Raw genomic sequence first — 23,780 nt, 5'->3', positions numbered from 1 at the left:
AAGCTGATCGATTTAGCAATGGACTGAACTGTTACAATCTGTGCTGGACTTGGTCCCACTACCAAATTCATTCTTGAGGTTTGAAGAAAATACAAACAGAAAAATGGAATTTACCCCCCTTAAATAAATAAATTAGGGCCCCATTGCACATTAAAGAACTAATTTTTGAAGTCAGTGGCTAATGGTCAGGATTCATCAACAGCCAACCAAAAATCATCACCGAACAAATTTTTTAAAATGCCTTTCATGGAGCCAATTACTTCAAATGGTTCACTGACTCCACTTTTTCACCAAGAGGGATAGTTCTAAAAATGGATGCTCGTGTGACTACACAATTTCAATGCAATATTTCATCTTTTTCCAAGCAGTTCGGATTAAAGTTGAGGCTGAATAGTCATACGGCAAAGTGTTGTTTTCACTTCTGTTTCGTGGGATTGTTACCAATTTCATAAGCAGGGAAATGTGGTAATCAGGAAGTTAATTTATTGCTTACAAATTTAGGAGATCTTGTAGAAGACAATAATCTAGCTTATAATACGTAATGTGTTTACAGTTCTATCTAAGGTGAAGGGTTAGGTTGTAGACTGGCAGGACTTGCTGTAAATCATGGCTGAAACTCCACTTGTTTCATTAAATAGCCACAGAACAAAACAGAATCTGATATTTTGTTGCGTGATGGAAAAATCCTGTGTGATAAATTCATCTCAAATGCCATTCTATTTTCAGTCAAAATATTTGCTCTGTTTGCACTGCCTCGGGGGGCTGAGAATTACTCTTTGAAATTTGTTTGGAACATTTTGAATTTTGATATTGAAATTTAAATCAGCAACTCTCGGATCGTAGCTTCAGAAGCAATAAAAGTCCATCAAAATATGTTGAGGTTCCATATGTGCTGCAATGTTATAGCCCTATGTGCATTACCAGGCTTACTCCGAGCAGATGTTTGGTTCTGTTTTATTATTTCATGGGTTCTGAGCATCGATGGCCAGACCAGAATTTGTTGCCCTTCCTTGATAACCCTTGAAAAAGTGGTGGGGGGGTCACCTTTTTAATCACAGAGGCCCATTTGCTGCAGATACAGCCACAATGCTGTTAGGAATGGAGGGTTTCAGTTTTTTGGTCCAGCTACAGTAAAGGCACAGCGATATAATTTCAAGTCTGAATGGTGTAAGGGTTGAGGGGGGGTGGGAATATGCTGTTGGAGTGTTCCCATGCATCTAATGTCCTTGTCCTTCTTGGTAGTGACAAAAAAACAAAAAGTAATATTTTCCTTTGAGTAATATCACTATCATACTTGGAGATCTTGAAGCTCCGGGTTCAAGTCCAACTTGTTGGCCACGGAAATAACATTAATTGTGTGGTTCAATGGCACGGTAGCACAGTGGTAAGCACTGCTGCCTCACAGCTCCAGGGTCCCGGGTTCAATTCCAGCCTTGGGTGAGTCTGTAGCATTTGCACTTTCCCCGTGTCTGCGTGGGTTTCCTCCGGGTGCTCCGGCTTCCACCCACAAAGTTGTGCAGCTTAGGTGGAGTGGCCATGCTAAATTGCCCCTTAGTGAACAAAACTGGGTAACAATGGGGTTACAGATATAGGGTGGAGGAGTGAGTTTCAGTAAGGTGCTCTTTCCAAGGGCCGGTGCAGACTTGATGGGCCAAAAGGCCTCCTTCTGCTCCATAAATTCAATGATTCTATGAATGGACTGCTAGTGAGCTGAGGAGTCCTTCCCCACTATTCCCCAAAGGGAAAACAGTGTTTATGTAAATATACACTAAACAAACACTGCGCTATTTCTTATGCACTGGAAGTCAAGCTGTCAGGGCCGTAAGTATGGTGATTGGAGTAAGGGATACAGTGACTGTAAGAGGCTAAAACCAACAGTAAAATGTGGTTTAATATGTCAAGAGGAACTTCAATCACAATTTTACATAAAGCGATAACAGGAGTTGTTTTCAATGGAGTTGCTTTAGCTTAAAGGGGGATATATAAGGGTTGTGGAAGGTGTAAGTGAGGTAAAGTTTCCAAAAATTCTAACATTTGCAGTAAAGAAAGGAGTTTAAACAACTCTGGGAAGAAAGCACTTGTGAATAGATTGACTTAAACGATAGTGGGATCAAAGGGAAGGAACATATATAAAAGGAAATACCAAAGCCATTGTGAGGATGTAGCTGCTTAGATCTCACAGCAGGATAGCTTGTCAGAACTCCCATGGTAGCGTGAACAAAGCCAGACCTAGAGAACCATTTGCTGACAGCCTCAAAGGACACCCCAAATAGCAAGGGCAATATGTGGTAAAAATTACTGGAATTCTATAGACTTTAAAACCTATAAGGGTAGTAGCTGAATTGAAAAAGGTAAGGTTAGCTCTGATGGTAGTTTATGTTAAGATCTTTTGGAATTGTTCGAAAGTACAGGTAAAAAAAGGTATAGTTGCCATTGTCCCAGATGACCATCGGCTGCTTTCATCTTTGAGGGGGAGAGCTGACTGGTGGTGATTTAACCTGAGGATCACCACACCTCAGGTGAGGGGCAAGGTTGAGTAACGGGGCCTTCATGAATAACCACAGTCGGCATGGGAATAGAACCCACGCTGTTGGCCTTGCTCTGCACCATGAACCAGCTGGCCAGCCAACTGAGCTAAACCGGTCCCCTACTGTGAAGCCTTTGTGACTAAATGTAATTTTAATTAATTTATTTTCTTTCTTTTTAGTAAACATTTAGTTTGCTATAAAATCATCACAAGCCGTCGGGGATGCCATTTTCTATTTTGGAACCCCTTCTGATAAAATAGAAATTGCAAAAGACATTCTGGCAGCTGTTTCAAGTTTCCCTTTGGGATTTGGACAACTTGCCATTTACCATTGGCCACGTCATAACAATGAAAGAAGTTGTGAGTTTGGAAGGGGCTGCTTAAGCTTGGTCAGTTGCTGCGGTGCTTCATGTAGATGGTGTTAAGCTCCATGAGTGTTTTTGGAGCTGCACTCATCCGGGCATGTGGAAAATGTTCTGTCACAATACTGACTTGTGTCTTGTAGATGGTGGCTAGACTTTGGGGAATCAGGAGGTGAGATACTCGTCACAGACTTCCCAGCATCTGATCTGCTCTTGCAGCCACAGTATTTGGATGGCTCATCCGGTTAAGTTTCTGGTTAAGCGATGGTAATATCACTGAATGTCAAGTTGAGATAGTTGGTTTCTCTCTTGTTGGACATGTTAATTGCATGTCCTTTGCGTGACATGAATGTTACTTACCACTTATCAGCCATACCTGAATGTTATTCTTTGGTAGAACTAGCCATTCACCATCTCCTTTTTCCTTCAAGTATTTATCCAATTCTCTTTTGAAAGTTACTACTGAATCTTTCTCCACTAACCTTTTAGGCAATCCATTCCAGATCATTACAACTTGCAATGTAAAAAATTTTTCCTCACCTTGTGTTCTTTTGTCGATTTCGTTATGGTACTTTGGTACTTAACAATCTGTCGTGGAAACAGTTCCTCCTTACTTCCTCGATTGAAACCCTTCATAATTTTAATCACCTTTGACAAAACATTCCCTCACCTTCTCTGCTCTAAGAACAACCATAACTTCTCCAGTCTCTCCACACCATTGAAGTGTTTTGTTTTATGTATTCTTTCATGGGACGTAGACATGGCTGGCAAGCTTGGCCATTGTTGCCCATCAAATTTGCCCTGGCATCAAGTGGCTTGCCATACCATTTTGGAGGGCAGTTAAGGGTCAACTGTATCACTGTGAGTCTGGAGTCACATGTATGCCAGAACAGGTAAGGATGGCATCAATAAATCAGATTTTGTTTTAACAACAATCCACAATGTCTTCATGGTCACCATGGCTGAAACTATGGCTTTACTTCTCAATTCCAGATGTATTGAAATCAAATCCCCCCAGCTGCCATGGTGCGATTTGGACCCCTGTCCTCAGGAGGTTAGCCTAGCCCTGTGGATCACTGGTCCAATGGCATTGCCACTGTCTCCTGCAAAGGTCTTCAGTCCTGGTAGCTTTGAAGTAAATTTCTTCTCCATTCTCTGAGGCCTTAACATTCTTCCCAAAGTGCAGGCCCAGCATTAAACCAATCCAGCTAAGCCAGTGTTTTATAAAAAAATAGTACAGCTTCCTTACTTTTGTACTTAATGCCTCTTTAATAAAACAAAGGATCCCATATGCTTTATTAATAACTTTGTCAACTTGCATTGCCATCTTCAAAGGTTTGTATGCACACACTCCAGGTCTCTCTGTCTGCACCCCTTAAAAATTGAGCCATTTCATGTATATTGCCTCCCCTCATTTTTCCCAACACATTGTATAACTTTGCACTTTCCTGCGCTAAAATAAATTTACAATGGGCGGGATTCTCCAACCCCCCGCCGTGTCCGATTTGGCGGGATCAGATTTGGCACTGGAGAGACTAACAAGCTACAGCCACAGAGAAGCACTCCACTCCTCACACACACTCATTCCAACCAAGAAACTGGCACCTTGAATAGCAACACCCCGTTTCGCAGATGCAGAGCTCGAGATACTGCTGGATGCCGTGGAGGAGAGGCGGGGCACCCTGTTCCCCGGGATGGGAAAGAGGCTGCCACCCGCCGCCATACTTCAGGTCTGGGCGCAGATGGCAGAGGCGATGAGCCCCACTGCCAGGGCCGGCCAGCAGTGCATAAAAAGCTGCACTATCTCCTCAGGGCGGCGAGTGTGAGTAACCAGCACAGTGCCCCTAACACCAACACCCATCCCACACACCCGTACCCCCCCCCACCCAGAGGGTGACTAAACCCCACCCGCCAGCAGTCTGCTTGCACCCCACCCTGTACCACATGCCAACACCCATACTGTCCGCCATGGCTTGGAGCCCTGCACACACATGCCACTAACTGCCCACCCCTGTTATGCCCACATTGCCTCACAGTGTGCATTTTATAATAACCACTCCACCCCCCCCACCAGGAGATAGTGGCACACAACTACAGGGAGAGGGAGCAGACTGGATGGGGCCTGCCAGACCTGTAGCCTCTCACCACCATTGAGCGGCAGGCATTGGGCCTGGTTGGTGGGCCTGGGCAGTTCCCGAGGCAAAGATTAGCATCGGGGAACAAAGTGAACCCCCGTTAAGTTGCGGTGTCCCTAAAGAACACGTGGCACCACCCCAAGCAAACTACTGCCCCCACCACCCCACCACCGTCCCCTCCCCAGCACCCTATCATCTCCACACTACCCCTCTACCACCCACCCCAAACGGTGATCCAACCATGCATCATGTCTTGTGTCTTGCAGAATCGCCTGGTGATGAGGTGGGCCCTTCCACACGGGTCTCGGGCTTCTGGAAAGGGTGGTCTCATCGATACTGGAGATGCAGGCATAGAGCCAGGGACTACATGAGGTGGTGTCAGCAACTACCTGGCGTCAGCGGGTGCAGTTACAGGAGTTCAACCATCTGCAGGGGCAGGAGGCAGGACGTGGTGCTGACCATGCGTGCTATCCAGGCCAACAGTAAACAGGTGGCATCCATGGTAGACGCTTTTGGAGCGAAGTTATCGGCCATGGCACAGGACAGGGCGGCCCTATCGCAGGCAGCTATGTACCAGAGCCTCCAGAATATTGCAGCGGCACTTCAGAGCCTGGCCCAGCCACAATGGGTCATGGCTGTGGGTGTCAATTGCGTTGCCTGGGCGCTGGCTGACCTGAGCCAGTCAGAGGGGGATGTGGCACTATCCTAGAAAGAGGTGGCCCAGTCTCTGTGTTCCATGGTCGCAAGCATCGAGACCCTGGTCGAGATGGGAGGGGGCCTCCAGGACTGGCAGCAGCAGGTGGCGGGGGAACTCCCGGAGCTGGTTCCGGCCACACCCCCATCCAAGGGAGTAGCCCGGGGGCCATCGGGCACCCCGAGGGAGGTGGAGATGATGGTGCCCATGCTGTTGACCCCCACAGGGGAGGTGCCGGAACACCATGTTGCCTCAGACTCACCCCTTTCTGTCCCTGGTGATTCTGATGGGCAGCTGGCAGAACAGGGTGGCACCATGCCACCTTGGACATCATCTACACCTGATCACTCCAGAGGAAGGCCAACAAAGGGCACCCAGTCACAGGACGGGAATCACATCAGAGCCACCCACCCCAAAAACCCTGGACACACCCATACCCACTATTACAGCCTCAGAGGTAAGAGCTGCCTTCTTGAAAGTGAACCCGCGGAAAGCGACGGACCACGGCGGAGTCCCTGGGCGGGCACTCAGAGCCTGCGCTGACCAGCTGGCGAGTGTATTCGCAGATATCTTCACCACCTCACTCCTCCGCTCTGAAGTCCCAACCTCCTTCAAGAAGACCACCATAATACCAGTATCAAAGAAGAACAAGGTAGCCTGCCTCAATGACTACCGACCGGTGGCCTGGCATCCTGTTATCATGAAATGCTTCGAGCGGCTAGTCATGAGACCGATCACTGCCAGCCACCCAGACGGTCTCGATCCACTGCAGTTTGTCTATCACCGCAACCGGTCCACAGCAGATGCTATCTCCCTGGCTCCACAATCAACACTCGAACACCTCAACAACAAAGACACCTACGTAAGACTGCTGTTCATCGACTACAGCTCCGACTTCAACACCATTATCCCGACAAGACTGATAACCAAACTCTGTAACCTTGGACTTGACCCCTCCCTGTGCAGCTGGATCCTTGACTTCCTCACCAACAGACCGCAATCTGTCAGGATAGGCAACAGCACCTCCTCCATAATAGTCCTCAACACCGGGGCCCCACAAGGATGTGTACTCAGTCCTCTACTGTACTCCCTATACACACTGTGTGGCAAGATTTAACTCCAACTCAATCTATCTCAAACAACGGCGAATCAGACTGCAGGGGGGAGATAAATCACTTGGTTGCATGGTGTACCGAAAACAACCTCTCATTAAATGTTGGAAAGACCAAGGAACTGATCATCTTCTTCAGGAAGCGCAGCACGACACACACTCCCAGCTGCATCAATGACTCCGAAGTGGAGATGGTCGATAGCTTTAGGTTCCTGGGGGTCACCATCACCAACAGTCTATCCTGGTCCACTCACATTGATGCAACAGTCAAGAAAGCCCAACAACATCTCTACTTCCTACGGAAGCTAAAGAAATTTGGCATGTCTGCATCGACTCTCACAAACTTCTACAGATGTGCCATAGAGAGCAACCTATCCGGTTGCATCACAGCTTGGTATGACAACTGCTCGGTCCAAGATCGCAAGAAACTGCAGAGTATGGTGAACTCAGCCCAATGCATCACACAAGCTTGCCACCCTCACATTGATTCTGTATACACCACCCGCTACCTCAGGAAGGCAGACAGCATTATCAAAGACCCCTCCGACCCAGACTTTGCTTTCTTCCAGACCCTTCCATCAGGCAGAAGGTACAGAAGTCTGAAGACCTCCACATCCAGACATATGAATAGCTTCTTCCCCACAGCTACAAGCCTCCTCAACGACTCCCCCTCGAGCTGATCTGTTCCTTGCAAGAGGACTATTCACGATGCTCTAGCTGGTCTTTGCTCATGTATTTGCTTTGGTTGGCCTCTTGTTCTGCACTGTAACTAATCACTGTTTGTCGATGTACCATTTGTCAATGTACTCTGTTGATTATTCTTTTAGTCTACTGTGTACGTACTGTGTATGTTCTCTTGGCCGCAGGAAAATACCTTTCATTGTACTTCGGTACATGTTGTAATAAAATAAAATAAAATAAAATGAACCCTCTGATGTAATGCCTGGGAATCCACCGCAGTGTTAAAGCTCATAAAGCCAGGAAATTAGACACCAGTTAGGTTTGCAGGGGTGCAGCACATAAGATAGCATTAGGGGCTAGGGCACAAACCTGTATTAATAATCTTTATTGTCACAAGTAGGCTTACATTAACACTGCAATGAAGTTACTGCGAAAAGCCCCTAGTCGCCACATACCGGCGCCTGTTCGGGTACACAGAGGGAGAACTCAGAATGTCCAATTCACCTAACAGCATGTTTTTCAGGTCTTGTGGGAGGAAACTGGAGCACCTGGAGGAAACCCACACAGACACAGGGAGAACATGCAGTCTCTGCACAGACAGTAGCTCAAGCCGACAATCGAGCCTGGGACCCTGGCGCTGTGAAGCAAGTGTTAACAACTGTGCTACCATATAGGAATATGTTCACCCATGCACAATAAACACCTGTTCACAATCGTTCCAACTTTCCTCGGTCCTCTGTCAGAATCGTGTGAGGGATGGCTTGGGCAGGGCTGGGCTGGCTGCAGAGGGGACGCTAGTGGGGAGGGCGGGGGCGATGTGCGGCCACCGGGCTCCCAGGTCTGCTTGTATACTTCCCCAGGGAAAACGACAACAGGGCCGTCGCCAGAGCCCTTAAACTCACCCCCCCCCCCTTCCGATCCCCCCCTTCCCCCCAACATCTCATCTTCTCGGTATTCACTGCCCAATAATAATGCAACTGTTTGGGAGTGCCAGAACCCCCTCCCAGCTCCATCTTTGCAATCGGGCACAACTAGCCCTCGATATCTTGCGTGCCCAAACAAACTCCGAGATCAGTATGTCCAAGAAGCCTTTAAGTAAAACTCGGAGGGATTGAAAAATAAACAAGACCCATGGCAGCACATTTCTCTTTACCACCTGTACCCTCCCCGCCAATGTCAAATGCAGGGTGTCCCATCTTTTGAAATCCCTGTTAACCCCCTCTGTCAGACCCATCAAGTTCCACTTATGCATGCTAGCCCAGTCAGGCACAGCCTGAATCCCTAAATACTGAAATCTAACCCTATCCACCTTAAATGGTAGGGGCCCCAAGTTCGTACTCTGCCCCAGAGCATTCACAGGGAAGATCTCACTTTTCCCGACATTCAATTTAAACAGAGCGAGTATATACCCCTGAGAGGAAAAGACTCCACTTCACAAAACAAACACCATGGACAACTGAAGTGGTTAGGGACAGCATAAAACTAAAAGAAAGGACTTACAAAAGTGCAAAACATAGCACTGATTCAGATGAATAGGATAGATACAAAGACCAGCAAAGGGTCACAAAGAAGTTTCTAAGAGAGACTGTAAAGGATTATGAAAGGAAAGTAGCCAGGGGCATCAAAATCAATAAGAAGGAATGTTATAGATATATAAAGGTAAAGGGTGGCCAAGAGCAATGTAGGCCCACGAAAAGCTGAAAATGGAGATCATTGATAATGGGGAAATGGCAGAAATGTTGAACAATTACTTTGCCTCAGTTTTTACAGTTCAAAAGGAGGATAACTTGCTGGAAGTCGTGAAAAAATGAATAGTCGTTAGGTACATAAGTAAAGCATCAGTAACTAGGAAAGTAATGGAACTGAAAATCGTCAAATCCCCAGGACATGACAGTTTCTATCCGAAAGGATAAAGGAAGTAAGGGAGCACATTGTAGATGCTCAACTATAATCTTTCAGAGTTTCCTAGATTCAGGAGTAGTCCCTCTGGATTAAAAAATCGCATGTCACTCCACTTTCTAAGAAGGGTAAAAGAGGGAAACCAGGGAAGTACAGACCGGTTAGCCTAACAACTGAGCTGGGGAAATTGTTGGAGTACATAATCAGAGAAACTGAATAGCACAAAACATTTTGCTTGATTAGGGAGAATCAGCATGGACTTCTGAACGGCCTTTCCTGACTAATCTTATCGAATTTTTTGAAGAGGTGAGTAAGGAAGTAGACAGGGGAATGTCTATGGATGTTATTTATATGGACTTCCAGAAGGCATTTGATAAAGTCCCATATAAGAGACTGTCAACTAAGATGGAAGCCCACGACGTTGAAGGCAAATTATTGACATGGTCAAGAAATTGGTTGAGTGGCAGGTGACAAAGAGTGGGGATAATTGACAATTAATCTAATTGGCAGGGTGTTTCCTCCAGGTGCTCCGGTTTCCCCCGGGTGCTCTGGTTTCCTCCCACAGCCCAAAGATGTGCAGGTTAGGTGGATTGGCCATGTTAAATTGCCCTTTAGGGTGGGGTTTCAGGAATGGGACAGGGCATTGGGCCTAAGTAGGGTGGTCTTTCGAAGGGTCGATGCAGCCTCAATGGGCTGAATGGCCTCCTTATGCACTGCAAAGATTTTATGGATCTATGAACTCATGTTGGAGGAGGTGACTAGTGGTGCCTCAATTATTTGCATTATTCATTAATGATTTGGATGATGGTCATATATCCAAATTTGCTGATGATACAAAGTTAGGTTGCATTACTCAGCCTTGATGATAGCATAAAATATCAAGTAGTTATTGACAGACTAGGTGAATCAGCTAAATTATGGAAGATGGAATTCAATGTAAGTAAGTGTGAGGGAAACCATTTTGGACCAAAAAAGGATAGAGCAGAGTAATTTCTAAATAGAACATAGAACATCACAGCGCAGTACAGGCCCTTCGGCCCTCGATGTTGCGCCAACCTGTGAAACCACTCTAAAGCCCATCTCCACTATTCGCTAAATAGAACATAGAACATTACAGCGTAGTACAGGCCCTTCGGCCCTCAAATGGAAAGAGGTTAGGTACAGAGTATTTCCAAAGAGATTTGGGGTCCAGGTGCATTGATCTTTAAAATGCCATGAACAAGTACAGAAAATAATCAAAATGGCTAATGGCATACGAGCGTTTATATCTAGAGGACTGGAGTATAAAGACACAGGAGTTATGCTGCAGCTGTACAAAACACTGGTTAGACCCCACTTGGATGCTGGGAGCACTTCTAGGCACCACATCTTAGGAAGGATATTTTTGTCTTGGGGAGAGTGCAACGTCGGTTTACAAAAATTATACCTGGATTACAGGTGCTAAGTTACTTGGAGAGATTGCATTAATTAGGCTTGTTTTTTCTCGAATTTAGAATGTTAAGGGGTGATATGTGTTGGGATATTGTTGTAAAATCTTTTGTCCGACCCACTTGTTATCCCTGCCCTGCTGCCTACTTTGATCTACAGTCTTCTGTTTAGCTGCTACAACATTACTGCACCCTTTGGGGTTTCTGTTTAAATTAAAGTCTTTGGACATTGGAACAACCTTGTCCTGATGGGCCAGGCCAAGGCTTCCCTTTAGGTTCTGTGGCAGAACCTGTGATGTATCAAACAGCCAATCGGTGTATGTGTGATGCTCAGCCAGCTCCTATCATTGCCTGTGATTGGTGAAGCCAGTCAGACATGTTCAGGAAAGAAGGTGGGTCTTCTGCAGAGCTACATTTTGCCTTTAGTTCTGAGAAGGTTTCAGACAGGTCGCAGCTGAAAGTTACTTTCTCTGCTGTTCCTTCACTCTTTTGGCCAGTTCTGCGAAGGCTCTCCTCATGAGAAGGCAGACAGCACTTAGGTTTGTGGGAGTCTTCTGGAGTAAGAAAACAAGCAGTCATTCACCAGGTCTGTGACCATTAAATCCTCTCTCTGGAAGGTTGGGAAGAGCTCAAACTGGGAGCATTCTTTAAAATACTCCTGGCATTTGTGCACAGAAATCAGGCAAACAAAAGGCCGATAAACTCTCAAACTTAAATTCTGTAATATCTCAAGGAGGCAGAAGCTCCATCTGGTGTAGAAGTGTAGAAGTGCATCGATCTGAATCCTGTGTAAAGCTCCATCTGATGGTGGAAGGGCGAAATTGCACCGACCTGGAACTCTTGGGTAAAATGCCACCCGGTGGTTGGAGTACGGAATTGTGCCAACCTGAACCTCTTGAGTAAATCTATTTTCCAGAGTCCGCAACCGCAGCAGTGAAGGGTCACCTCAAATCTTCCCCTTTAATTTTGTGTGTGTGTGGGTGGAGGATGGGACGGGGTTTTGGGAATAGGTAGATTGGTGGACAATTGCTCTGTTATTTCTTAATATATATATTCATTGTTTCCTCTTGTTATTAATAACAATTTGTCAGGAGCAGTACGATGGCACAGTGGGTTAGCCCTGTTGCCTCACAGCGCCGAGGTCCCAGGTTCGATCCCGGCTCTGAGTCACTGTCCGTGTGGAGTTTGCACATTCTCCCCGTGTCTGCGTGGGTTTCGCCCCACAACCCAACGATGTGCAGGCCAGGCGGATTGGCCACGCTAAATTGTCCCTTAATTGGAAAAAGGGAATTGGGTACTCTGAATTTAAAAAGAAAAATTAATAACAGTTTGTTAATGTTTTACTGATAAATCTGGTGTCTGTAACTGGTGTCTGGAGCAGTCAAGGGTTAAAGATCTTCGGAAAACATGAATTATTGGTTAATTCACTTATGTTGGGACTCCTAGGTCTGTGGGGGTAGAATTGACCTTGCACTCGCCCAGGGTGTCAGAACATTAGGGTGAGGTATTCAAGATATTGACAGGGTAGATAAAGATAAAAACATTTTCCACTGGTTGAAGATTCTAAAACTAGGGGGCATGGTCTAAAAATTAGGGCCAGGCCATTCAGGAGAGATCTTATGAACAACGTCTTCATGCAAAGGGTAGTAGACGTTTGGAACTCTCTCCCACAAACAGCAGTTGAAATGAGAACAGTTGTTAATTATAAATCTGAGATAAAATAATTTTTGCCGAACAAAGATATTAAGGGACATGGGCCAAAAACAGGTATATGGAGTTCGGCCACAGATCAGCCATGATGTCATTAAATGGTGGGACAGACTCGTGGGGCTGCACGGCCTACTCCTTCCTGTTCCTATGTTCCTGTAACATTCATCTAATCAGAGAGAATATCCATATAAATGGCATTTTGTTTTCAATGCACCAATCACTGCTGCCTCACAGTGCCAGGGACCTGGCTTCGATTCCAACCTTGACCGTCTGTGTGGAGTTTACACTTTCTCCCCGTGTCTGCGTGGGTTTCCTCCGGGTGCTCCAGTTTCCTCCCACAGTCCAAAGATGTGCAGGTTACGTGGATTGGCCATGCTAAATTGCCCCTTAGTGTCCAAAGGCTAGGTAAGGTTATGGGGATAGGGCAGGGGAGTGGGCCTAGGTGGGATGGTCTCTCGGAAGGTCAGTGTAGAAGCGATGGACCGAATGGCCTCCTCCTGCACTGTTGGGGTTCTGTGATTCTTGTATTTAAGGTGAGCAATCAGTAAAGTGTTCTTCAGATAGGCGTGCTGTATCCTTTATGGTTAATTGGGTGGGTTGGGTGGAATGTTCCACAGTACAGTGTCAATTCTATCTTTGGCATAAATTGCAAATCTGACACTTGTCTTTGCAACAGTATACAATGCAGCAGAATGATTAGATCTATCATTAAAGATCGAAATCCAGATTCATTGTTCCAGACATAATGTTCAATCATTTGGGACTGAAGTAGAACCTCTGCAGCCCAGTAAAATCCACACAACCAAACAATTGCTGTGAGGAATTATTGGTCAACGAAGAGCCATGAATGTCAAGAAATTAATATCACAACAGGATTTTAATTGCGAGACCTAATTTGGCGGCGGCCTAATTTGGCAGCATGGTGGTGCACTGGTTAGCATTGTTGCCACATGGTGCTGATGACCCAGGTTCAAATCCGGGTCATTGTCCGTGTGGAGTTTGCACATTCTCCAAGTGACTGCGTGGGTCTGACCCCACACAGCCCAAAGATGTGCAGGGTAGGTGGATTGGCCACGCTAAATTGCCCTTAATTGGGGAAAAAAATATAATTGAGAGGCCGAACTGATCAATTAAACACTGATATTTTGTGCATTTGGGTAATTTTATGTCACCGACACTCTTAGCTGAAACATTTCAAGAAAATTGCATTGAGCTTTTATTCCTTTCTTCAATTTTCACACCAAATAGAGTCATGTTCTCATACAGTACAGAAGAGGCCCTTCAGCCCAAAGAGTCTGTATGGATAAAACTACACTAAATCTGCACTAATCCCACTTTCCATAACTTGACCCATAGGCTTGAATGTCATGACATTTCAAGTGCTCATTCATATACTTGTTAAAGGTTGTGACATTTCCAGCCTCTACTACCCTCCCAGGCAGTGCATTCCAGAAACCCATAATCCTCTGGGTGAAAAATGTTTTCCTCAAATCCCCTCTGAATCTCTTGCCCCTCCCCTTAAAATTATGCCCCCTTGTTATTGAATAACAGGAAACAGTTATGTCCTATCAACCTTGTCCATACCCCTCACAATCTAACACACCTCAGTCAGGTCCCCCCTCAGCCTTTCTCAGCTCTCAAGAATACAACCCAAGCCTACCCAGCCTCTCTTCGTAGTTCAAATGCTCCATCCCAGGCACCATCCTGGTGAGTCTCCTCTGCACCCTCCTCAGTGCAATCACATTCTTTCCACAGTGAGGTGACCAGAACTGCACACAGTACTCCAGTTGTGGCCTATCCAAAGCTTTGTACAGTTCCAGCATAACCTCTTTGCTCTTATAATCTATGCCACAACCGATAAACGTAAGTGTCCTGTGTGTCTTCTGTTATAACCCACAAGTATCTTATGGGTGAGAACAATTAACGCCCCTGTGAAACTTGCAGAATAAGAGCTCCACTGTTACGGGAGTGGTTGGGAGGCAACAATGTATAGATGTGTGGTATATAAAGCTGGCAAGGCAGACCCAGTTGGGATCTACCCTATGACGTATATAATAATTATTGTAAATAAACTAAGTTTCTTTGAACTTTTGAACTATTCAGTGTGGACTCCTTCGTGGTCTTATGAAACATTCTTAACTCCCCATTAACTTTTCCTGATGCCTTTTGGGATCTGTGCATAAGTACCCCAAGATTCCTCTGTCTCTCTGAGTTTCCTAGTGTCCTGTCATTCATTGGGTACTCCCTTGTCTTGTCACTCCTTCCAAAGTGTATCACCTCACACTTTTCAGGATTAAGTTCCAAGTGCCACTGATCGCAAAACAATTATTTTCACCATACCTCAATACACATGACAATAAACCCAAATCAGAATCCAAAGCTACCCATATGATCAACCCGTCTATATCTTCCTGCAACTCAACACCTTTTTGCTCACTATTAACCACCATGCCAATCTTTGTATCATCCGCAAACTTGCGTTCCCCTCCCCCAACACACATTTTCATCCAAATCATTTATATATATATATCATGAAACCCGATCATGGAGACGGGCCAAGGTTGAGCAGTACACAATGGACAAAGAGGAGCTGGAGCACCGGAAAATCATCTCCTGGTTTGGAGATCACCCCAAGGCTCCATTTGGAGTGCATCAGTTGGTGGAATATGGGAAGAGATCTGGGAAGAAGGCTGGGGACTGGTATGGGCCATGGCTCACATAATCAAGAGGGCAGTAGAAAAAGCTGAAGACTCTGAATCTCTGAACATTGCTATCTATGTAGCACAAGACTGCACAGCGTATAAAGGATTCGTGCTGAATCTGTGTGAGACCCCGTTGAAGGGGGGAACCATTCCTGGCTGTGATTGGAAGTCCGTTATGCTCCTGGTGTCTGCTCAACTTGGAGGAGAAAATCTCAATCCCGTGTACATGCAGTGTGTGAAGGAGATTCTGAAGCTTGAATGTTGTATTGGAATCATCGGTGGGAAACCCAAGCACTCACTTAACTTCATCGGCTTCCAAGATGATTTCTTGCTGTGTTTGGACCCTCACTACTGCCAACCTGTTGTGGATGTCACTAAACCTGACTTTCTGTTGGAGTTATTTAATTGCATCTCTTCAAAAAAGCTGTCCTTCACTAAGATGGATCCCAGATGCACCATCAGGTTTTATGCACAGACGAAGGAGAATTTTGAAAACTTGTGTAAAAATGTCACAATGGTATTGAGCTCCTCGTCTTTGAAAAAGATTACCCTATTTTCACTTTTGCAGGTGGCTGTGCTCAGGATTATGGGCTGATGAACTGTGCACCCACAAAACTGGATAAAACTGTGCTAATCTCCAAGTCTGGCCAGGCAGGGAGGTTGAAGCAGAGCAGCAGTGATGAGTTTGTCTTTCTGTGTTGAGGCAATGGACTCGATTCGATATGTCTACCTGCTATATTTCAACAGGGAATAAACTAGGAGCCCGCAATGTGTTCCTATATTTATATTCTGTCTTTCCACAAAGGTGGGGTCAGTAAGATACACACCTCCTCTGAGGTGACTTTTATTTTGACACTGGTGTTAGCTCTCTTCTTTCCTGACCAAGATGGGATTTTCTCTCACTCATAGCAGTACTGGTGTTGCACATTGAATTCAAATATGTTATGGGTGCCATAAAGTGCCCGCGTGTTGCTGGGTTATTTGGGGTAAGGTGGTGATTTACATGGGGGTAGGAGCCCACTGGTGACAGTGAGTGGTCCCTCGTAATTTGCCCAGTCTTTATAGTGGGTGAGCCTGGAGAGCGAGTGGCAGGGTCTTTGTTCCTTGCTGGTGGTGGGCATTAGAGGTGGGCCGGGGGTACTGCCCTCCCCGATGTATAATTCCAGGATATCGGGTTGCAGTCCAGGCTGGGAATCCCGATTTACTCCTCCTCCTTCCCCAGAGTCACTGAGACTGATTGTCTGGTCCCACTGCTCGCTTGGCAGATTGACAAATTCAGCACAGAATCAAGAATCCACCTCCTAATTTGCATGTTTATTTTTCCAATATTTCACCCCTGGGGAAAAACAACAAACTTGCTGTGGTGAACCACTGTATTATGGGATGTAAGGTAGGACCTGCACTACAGGTTCGTCGGTAGCCCTTGCCGGCTGGCTCCGCCCACTAAGATCTGTATAAATATGCGTGACCTCCAGTGCCCTGCCATTTCACCAGCTGCAGCAGGAGGCCACGCATCTGACTGCAATAAAGCCACAGTTGTCCCCAATCTGCGTCTTTGTGCAATTGATTGCGCATCAATTTATTGCAGTCAGACTTTTCCACAGAATGGATATCAGAATCAAACCAGATCGCCTGCAGCTGGATCCGCACTCGCCCGATGCCAAAAAAGACTTTATTCACTGGCTAGCATGTTTTGAGGCCTACATCAAAGCTGCGGACCCTGCACCAACGGAGGCTCAGAAGATAAACGTCTTGTACTCCAGACCGAGCTCCAGCGCGTTCCCGTTGATCCAAGACGCCTCGAATTACACGAAGCAATGGCACTCCTTAAAGAACACTATGCTCAAAAGGTGAACACGCTCTTCGCCAGGCATGTACTCGCCACCTGCTCGCAACTACCTGGTGAGTCCATCGAAGACTTCTGGCGCGCCCTAATTCCACTCGAGCGGGACTGTGACTGTCAGGCCGTTACGGCCGCTGAACACGCTAATCTCCTCATGCGTGATGCTTTCGTGATGGGGATTGCGTCGGACCACATCCGAGAATGATTACTGGAAGGGGCCCCGCTCTAACTAGCGGAGACAAAAACCTTGGCGCTCTCCATGACGGTCGCATCCCGTAATGTTCAGTCTTACCCTTCCCGCCATGCTGCCCACCCTCCTACCCCTTCCTACTCCTCCTGGACCCCGCCGACGACCCCCTCAGCTGGGGCCCTGCCTTCCCAATATGCCTGAGCCGCACGACAATCCGGCACCCCGGGGGTCCCCGCTGCTACTTCGGCGGTCAGCAGGAGCACCCCCGCCAACACTGCCCGGCCCGCACTGCCGTTTGTAAATCCTGCAGTAAGAAGGGCCACTTCGCAGCTGTGTGCCAGGCCTGCGCAGTCGCTGTGATCGCGCCCACTATCGCCCCCTCCCCCACGCCAAATGCACAATGGGAGCCGCCATCTTCTACTCCCAGGGCTATGTGCGACCAATGGGTGCCGCCATCTTGCCCCCCTTCGGCCATGTGCGCCACATGGGCGCCGCCATCTTGTCCCGATCCTGCAACGTGCGCACCATGGACGCCGCCATTTTGTTCCCCACAGGGTCTCCGGACATCCTGAGATCGGAACCGCACATGCTCGCCATCCGAAGCATCCGACGACTACCCGCAGCTCGCTTCAATGGCGCTGGACCAATCTCGCCCGCACAACCTGGCCACCGCGTCGATGACGGTGAAAATCAATGGCCTCGTGCCTGCTGGACTCTGGGAGCACCGAAAGCTTCGTACACCCAGATATGGTAAGTTGCTGCTCCCTCGTGGTCCATCCTGCCAATCAAAGGATCTCCCTTGCCTCCGGATCCCACTCCGTCCCGATCCAAGGCCTCTGTACAGTCACCCTCACTGTCCAGGATGTAGAATTTAGTAACTTCCGCCTCTATGTCCTTCCTAATCTCGGCGCTGCACTCCTGTTGGGCATGGGCTTCCAGTGCAATCTCCAGAGCCTCACCCTCAAATTCGGCGGTCCCTTACCCCCCCCTTACCGTTTGCGGCCTCGCGACCCTCAAGGTCAACCCCCCCCTCCCTCTTTGCCAATCTAACTGCGGATTGCAAACCCGTCGCCACCAGGAGCAGACAGTACAGCACCCAGGACAAGACCTTCATCAGGTCCGAAGTCCAGCGGCTGCTTAAGGTGGGTATTATTGAGGCCAGCAACAGCCCCTGGAGAGCCCAAGTGGTAGTGGTTAAAACTGGAGAGAAACATAGGATGGTCGTGGACTACAGCCAGACCATCAATCGGTACACGCAGCTCGACGCGTACTCCCTCCCACGCATATCTGATATGGTCAATCAGATTGTGCAGTACCGGGTCTTCTCAACAATTGACCTGAAGTCCGTCTACCACCAGCTCCTCATCCGGAAGTCGGACCGTCCATACTCTGCCTTCGAGGCGGACGGTCGTCTCTATCACTTCCTTAGGGTCCCTTTCGGCATCACAAACGGGGTCTCAGTCTTCCAAAGGGAAATGGACCGAATGGTCGACCAGTACGGTTTACGGGCCACTTAGATAATGTCACCATCTGCGGCCATGACCAGCAGGACTACGATGCCAACCTCGATAAATTCCTCCGCATTGCCACTCTTCTCAACCTGACCTATAACAAAGAGAAGTGTGTGTTCAGCACGACCCGGTTAGCCATTCTCGGCTATGTAGTCCAAAGCGGACTTCTCGGGCCTAACCACGACCGCATGCACCCCCTCATGGAGCTCCCACTCCCCCACTGCCCCAAGGCCCTCAAACGCTGCCTGGGGTTCTTTTCCTACTATGCCCAGTGAATCCGAAACTATGCGGACAAGGCCCGCCCACTCATTCAGTCCACCCAATTCCGTCTTGCGGCCGAGGCACAACACGCTTTCGCCTGCATCAGAGCAGACATCGCCAGGGCCGGGATGCGCGCAATGGACGAGTCACTGCCCTTTCAAGTAGAAAGCGACGCTTCAGACGTCGCCCTTGCCGCCACTCTAAACTAGGCTCGCAGACCAGTGGCATTCTTTTCCCGCACCTTTCATGCCTCTGAAATTCGACACTCATCCGTCGAAAAGGAGGCCCAAGCTATCGTTGAAGCTGTGCGGCATTGGAGGCATTACCTGGTCGGTAAGAGATTCACTCTCCTCACTGACCAACGGTCGGTAGCCTTCATGTTCAATAATACACAGCGGGGCAAGATCAAAAATGATAAAATCTTGCGGTGGAGAATCGAACTCTGCACCTATAATTATGAGATTTTGTATCGCCCCGGTAAACTCAACAAGCCCCCAGACACCCTCTCCCGAGGTACATGTGCCAGCGCACAAGTAGACCAACTCCGGGTCCTACACGACAGTCTTTGTCACCCGGCGGTCACTCAATTGTACCAACTGGTAAAAGCTCGCAATCTGCCCTACTCCGTCAAGGAAGTAAGGACAGCTACCAGGGACTGCCAGGTCTGTGCGGAGTGCAAGCCGCACTTCTACTAGCCGGACCGTGCGTGCCTGGTGAAGGTTTCCCGCCCCTTTGAACGCCTCAGCGTCGATTTCAAAGGGCCCCTCCCCTCCACCGACCGTAACAGGTACATTCTCAGTGTGGTCGATGAGTACTCCAGATTCCCCTTCACCATCCCATGCCCCAATATGACATCTGGCACTGTCATCAAGGCCATCAACACCATTTTCGCTCTGTTCGGTTTCCCCGCCTACATTTTGGGGCAGCACGGTAGCATTGTGGGTAGCACAATTGCTTCAAAGCTACAGGGTCCCAGGTTCGATTCCGACTTGGGTCACTGTCTGTGTGGAGTTTGCACGTTCTCCCCGTGTGTGCGTGGGTTTCCTCCGGGTGCTCCGGTTTCCTCCCACAGTCCAAAGATGTGCAGGTTAGGTGGATTGGCCACGATAAATTGCCCATAGTGTCCAAAATTGCCCTTAGTGTTGGGTGTGGTTCCTGGGTTATGGGGATAGGGTGGAGGTGTTGACCTTGGGTAGGGTGCTCTTTCCAAGAGCTGGTGCAGACTCGATGGGCCGAATGGCCTCCTTCTGCACTGTAAGTTCTATGACATCCAGAGTGGCAGGGGATCCTCATTCATGAGCGATGAGCTGCGTCAGTTCCTGCTCAGCAGGGGTATAGCCTCCAGCAGGACGACCAGCTACAGCCCCCGGGGAAACGGGCAAGTAGAACGGGAGAATGGGACGGCTTTGGAGGGCCATCCAGCTGTCCCTACAGTCCTGGAACCTCCCAGCCTCTCGCTTGCAGGAGGTCCTCCCTGACGCTCTACACTCCATCCGGTCACTATTGTGCACCGCCACTAATACCACACCCCATGAACGTGTTTGTACCTTCCCCAGGAAGTCCACATCCGGGGTGTCGCTCCCGACTTGGCTCGCAGCTCCAGGACCGGTCCTTCTCCATAGGCACATCCGACTCCTCAAGGCGGACCCCTTGGTGGACAGGGTTCACCTGCTCCACGCCAACCCTCAAAATGCCTACGTGGAGTTTCCCGACGGCCGCCAAGATACTGTCTCACTCAGGGACCTGGCACTGTCAGGTTCCACCCCAACACACCCCCCCACCAATGCACCCCCCCGCCCACCTCCCACGATGCCGCCAACATTGACCCCACCAGACCAACCCCTTCCCCCCCTTCCAGCACAAGAGGACGAAGAGGATTTTGGCATGATCCCAGAGTTCCCCGATGACTGGCCAGCACCAGCACTGCCACCTCCGCCATCGGTGCCACCTCCACCACCGCCAGCACCGACTCCGCCGCCACCATTATGCCGCTCCCAACGAAGCACCAAAGCACCGGATCGGCTGAACCTTTGACGGACTCCGGACCGTCAACAGGGACTTTTCTTTTTTTCTTCCCTGTTTTCCCCATTCTTAACACTGTACATAATTGCACTATGTGCATATAGTTTCACATCACCCCCGCCGGACTCATTTTTAACAGGAGGTGAATGTAGTGAACCACTGTATTTTGGGATGTAAGGTAGGACCTGCACTATAGGTTCGCCGGTAGCCCAAGCCGGCTGGCTCCGCCCACGGAGAACTGTATAAATATGCATGACCTCCATTGCCCTGCCATGTCGCCAGCTGCAGCAGGAGGCCACGCATCTGACTGCAATAAAGCCACAGTTGTACCCAATCTGCGTCTTTGTGCAATTGTTTGCACATCACATGCCCAAAGGAGAAGGCGACTTGTGTGTCATTTTTCTCCTTTAACTCCATACGGGCTCGTCTCTTGTGCAGATGTGAACTGACCACCTGCCTCTCCAACAGAACAGAGTGGTGGTTTCCTATGGAATTTCTCCATTAAGACTCCTAATCTTCTGTTTCAAGGGCAGCACGGTTGCACAGTGGTTAGCACTGTTGCTTCATAGTGCCAGGGTCCCAGGTTCGATTCCCGGCTTGGGTCACTGTCTATGCGGAGTCTGCACGTTCTCCCCGTGTCTGCGTGGGTTTCCTCCGGGTGCTCCGGTTTTCTCCCACAGTCCAAAGATGTGCAGGTTAGGTGGATTGGCCATGCTAAATTGCCCTTAGTGTCCAAAAAGGTGAGGTGGGGTTACTGGGTTAAGGGGATAGGGTTGAAGTATGGGCTTGAGTAGGGTGCTCTTTTCAAGGGCCGATGCAGACTCGATGGGCTAAATGGCATCTTTCTGTACTGTAAATTCTATAAGATAAGATGAACATTAAGCACTGATCCCTATGGTATGCCACTGAACACCATTCTCCAGTCACACAAACAGCCTTCTAACACACGGGGCTGGATTCTCCAAAATTGGGGCCATGTTTCACGCCAGACTTTTAAAGCTATTCTCCTACCTGCAGGGGACTGGCAGGGCCCCAGAGTGCTTCTCTCAGCTTTGGCTGCGGATACGGGCCCCCGCATGTCCGGTTGCGAGTCTACGCACACGGCGGCCGTGCCGAACGCGATGGTGGACTCAGCCGGCGGACCTGGACCAACAAGGGTCCCAATGATCTGACCCGCGCTGCTCGATCAAACCCTCCCAATTGTCGTCCCGGCCGCCCATAAGGCACCCCCCCGGTACTTGATCCCCCCATCTCCCACCAGGGCGGCCGCGGTCTGAGTCCCAACCTGCCAGACGTGGTTAGAACCACGCGGTCGGGAATTCGGCCAGTCGGAGCATCGCAGGGAGGGCCTCTAGCAATGGCCCCCCCAGCTGTACAGGGCCCGATTCGGAAGTAAAAGTGGATTCTCCGCCCCTGCGCCAGACGTGATTTCGGCACGGGGCTGCGGAGAATCCAACCCAGGGTTTTTCAAACTCAAGGTCACGACCCGCGGGTGAGACGCCAGTGGGTGTTGAGAGGGTTTTGGAGCGATCAGTCACGGCTTTCCCTATCGCAGGAGAAGCGTCCAACAGCTGTGATCATTTTGTAAGAATGCGGGCCGCGACTGGTCTTTTAATACAAACGATGGAGACTTCCCGCCAGAAGATGTGGCAGAGAGCAAGCTATGGACATGGCATGTATGCTGACGTCATGCGTCATGTCCATGCTTTGGGTGCAAAATCGTGGAGGAGAGATTCCTTCATTTGTAGCTGCCAGCAAGCAAGCAACAGGACTGTGTGAAGAGATGAAGATGGATCATTTTCTAATAAGAAAGAGAGGGCCTGAGACACGAAGAGGCCCGGATCTCACAACTGAATCTGCTGGAGAGAGCTTCCCGGGAGAGTCCAGGGAAGGACAAAGCAGCACTGACGTGAGCTGTATGCTGAGCTCCAGGGCTTCTGGTGAACACCCAACAAAGAAAACTGAAGTTGGGAACAAAGCAGTATAAAATTATTTATTGAGGTATGGCTTTCTTAATTTTGCCAATGCAAATCAGGCTGTAAGCCCATGCGTGTTATATGCAGGGAGTTACTAGTAAATGAAAGTTTAAAACCCTCAAAACTTCAAAGGCATGGAGAGTTCGAAGACAAACCTCTTGATTTTTTTTCAAACAATGCAGCAAGAACTTAAATCGTCAGCTGAAATCCTCAGCAGAAATGTAACAAAGCAAGTGAGATTGTGAGGACCAAGCAGGCTCACCTGTTGCATTGAAGGTGAGAAATAATGATGGGTCGCGAAGGTGAGCTGGCCTGGGTCGCAAATATCAGGCACTGGGTGTCCCGAAGGTTAGTCATTTGGTAATAGTGGGTCCCGGGAAAGTCTGAAAAATATTGTTGTAACACCACCCTCTGTCTCCTACAACTAAGCCAGTTTTGGGTTCCAACTGGCGAAGTTACCCTGGATCCCATGTGCTTTTACCTTCTTTATCAGTCACCCATGCGGGACCTTGTCAAAGGCTTTGCTGAAATCCATCAACTGTGCTACCCTCATCTACACACCAAATCACCTCCTTGAATCGGTCAATCTAATTCGTTAGGCATGACCTTCCTCTGATCAAGCCATGCTGACTATCCCTGATCAAACCTTGCCTCTCCAAGTGGCGAATAATTTTCTCCTTCAGAGTTTTCTCCAATAGTTTCCTTACCTCTGATGTGAGACTCACAGGT

General features: G+C 48.5%; 1 protein-coding gene across 1 annotated transcript; it reads left to right on the top strand.

The window, feature by feature from the left end:
* The first annotated feature begins 15,111 nt into the window (after positions 1 to 15,111).
* Positions 15,112 to 15,950, top strand: LOC140385957 (cysteine protease ATG4D-like). Its single transcript, XM_072468602.1, is given in 3 exon segments — positions 15,112 to 15,254; positions 15,257 to 15,790; positions 15,793 to 15,950. Coding segments are annotated over 3 exon segments (825 nt in total). The 5' UTR covers positions 15,112 to 15,121.
* The last annotated feature ends 7,830 nt before the right edge of the window (positions 15,951 to 23,780 follow it).

Source organism: Scyliorhinus torazame, chromosome 11 (genome assembly GCF_047496885.1).
Source record: "Scyliorhinus torazame isolate Kashiwa2021f chromosome 11, sScyTor2.1, whole genome shotgun sequence".
NCBI lineage: Eukaryota > Metazoa > Chordata > Chondrichthyes > Carcharhiniformes > Scyliorhinidae > Scyliorhinus > Scyliorhinus torazame.
This window is presented reverse-complemented; position numbering and strand designations above follow the sequence as displayed.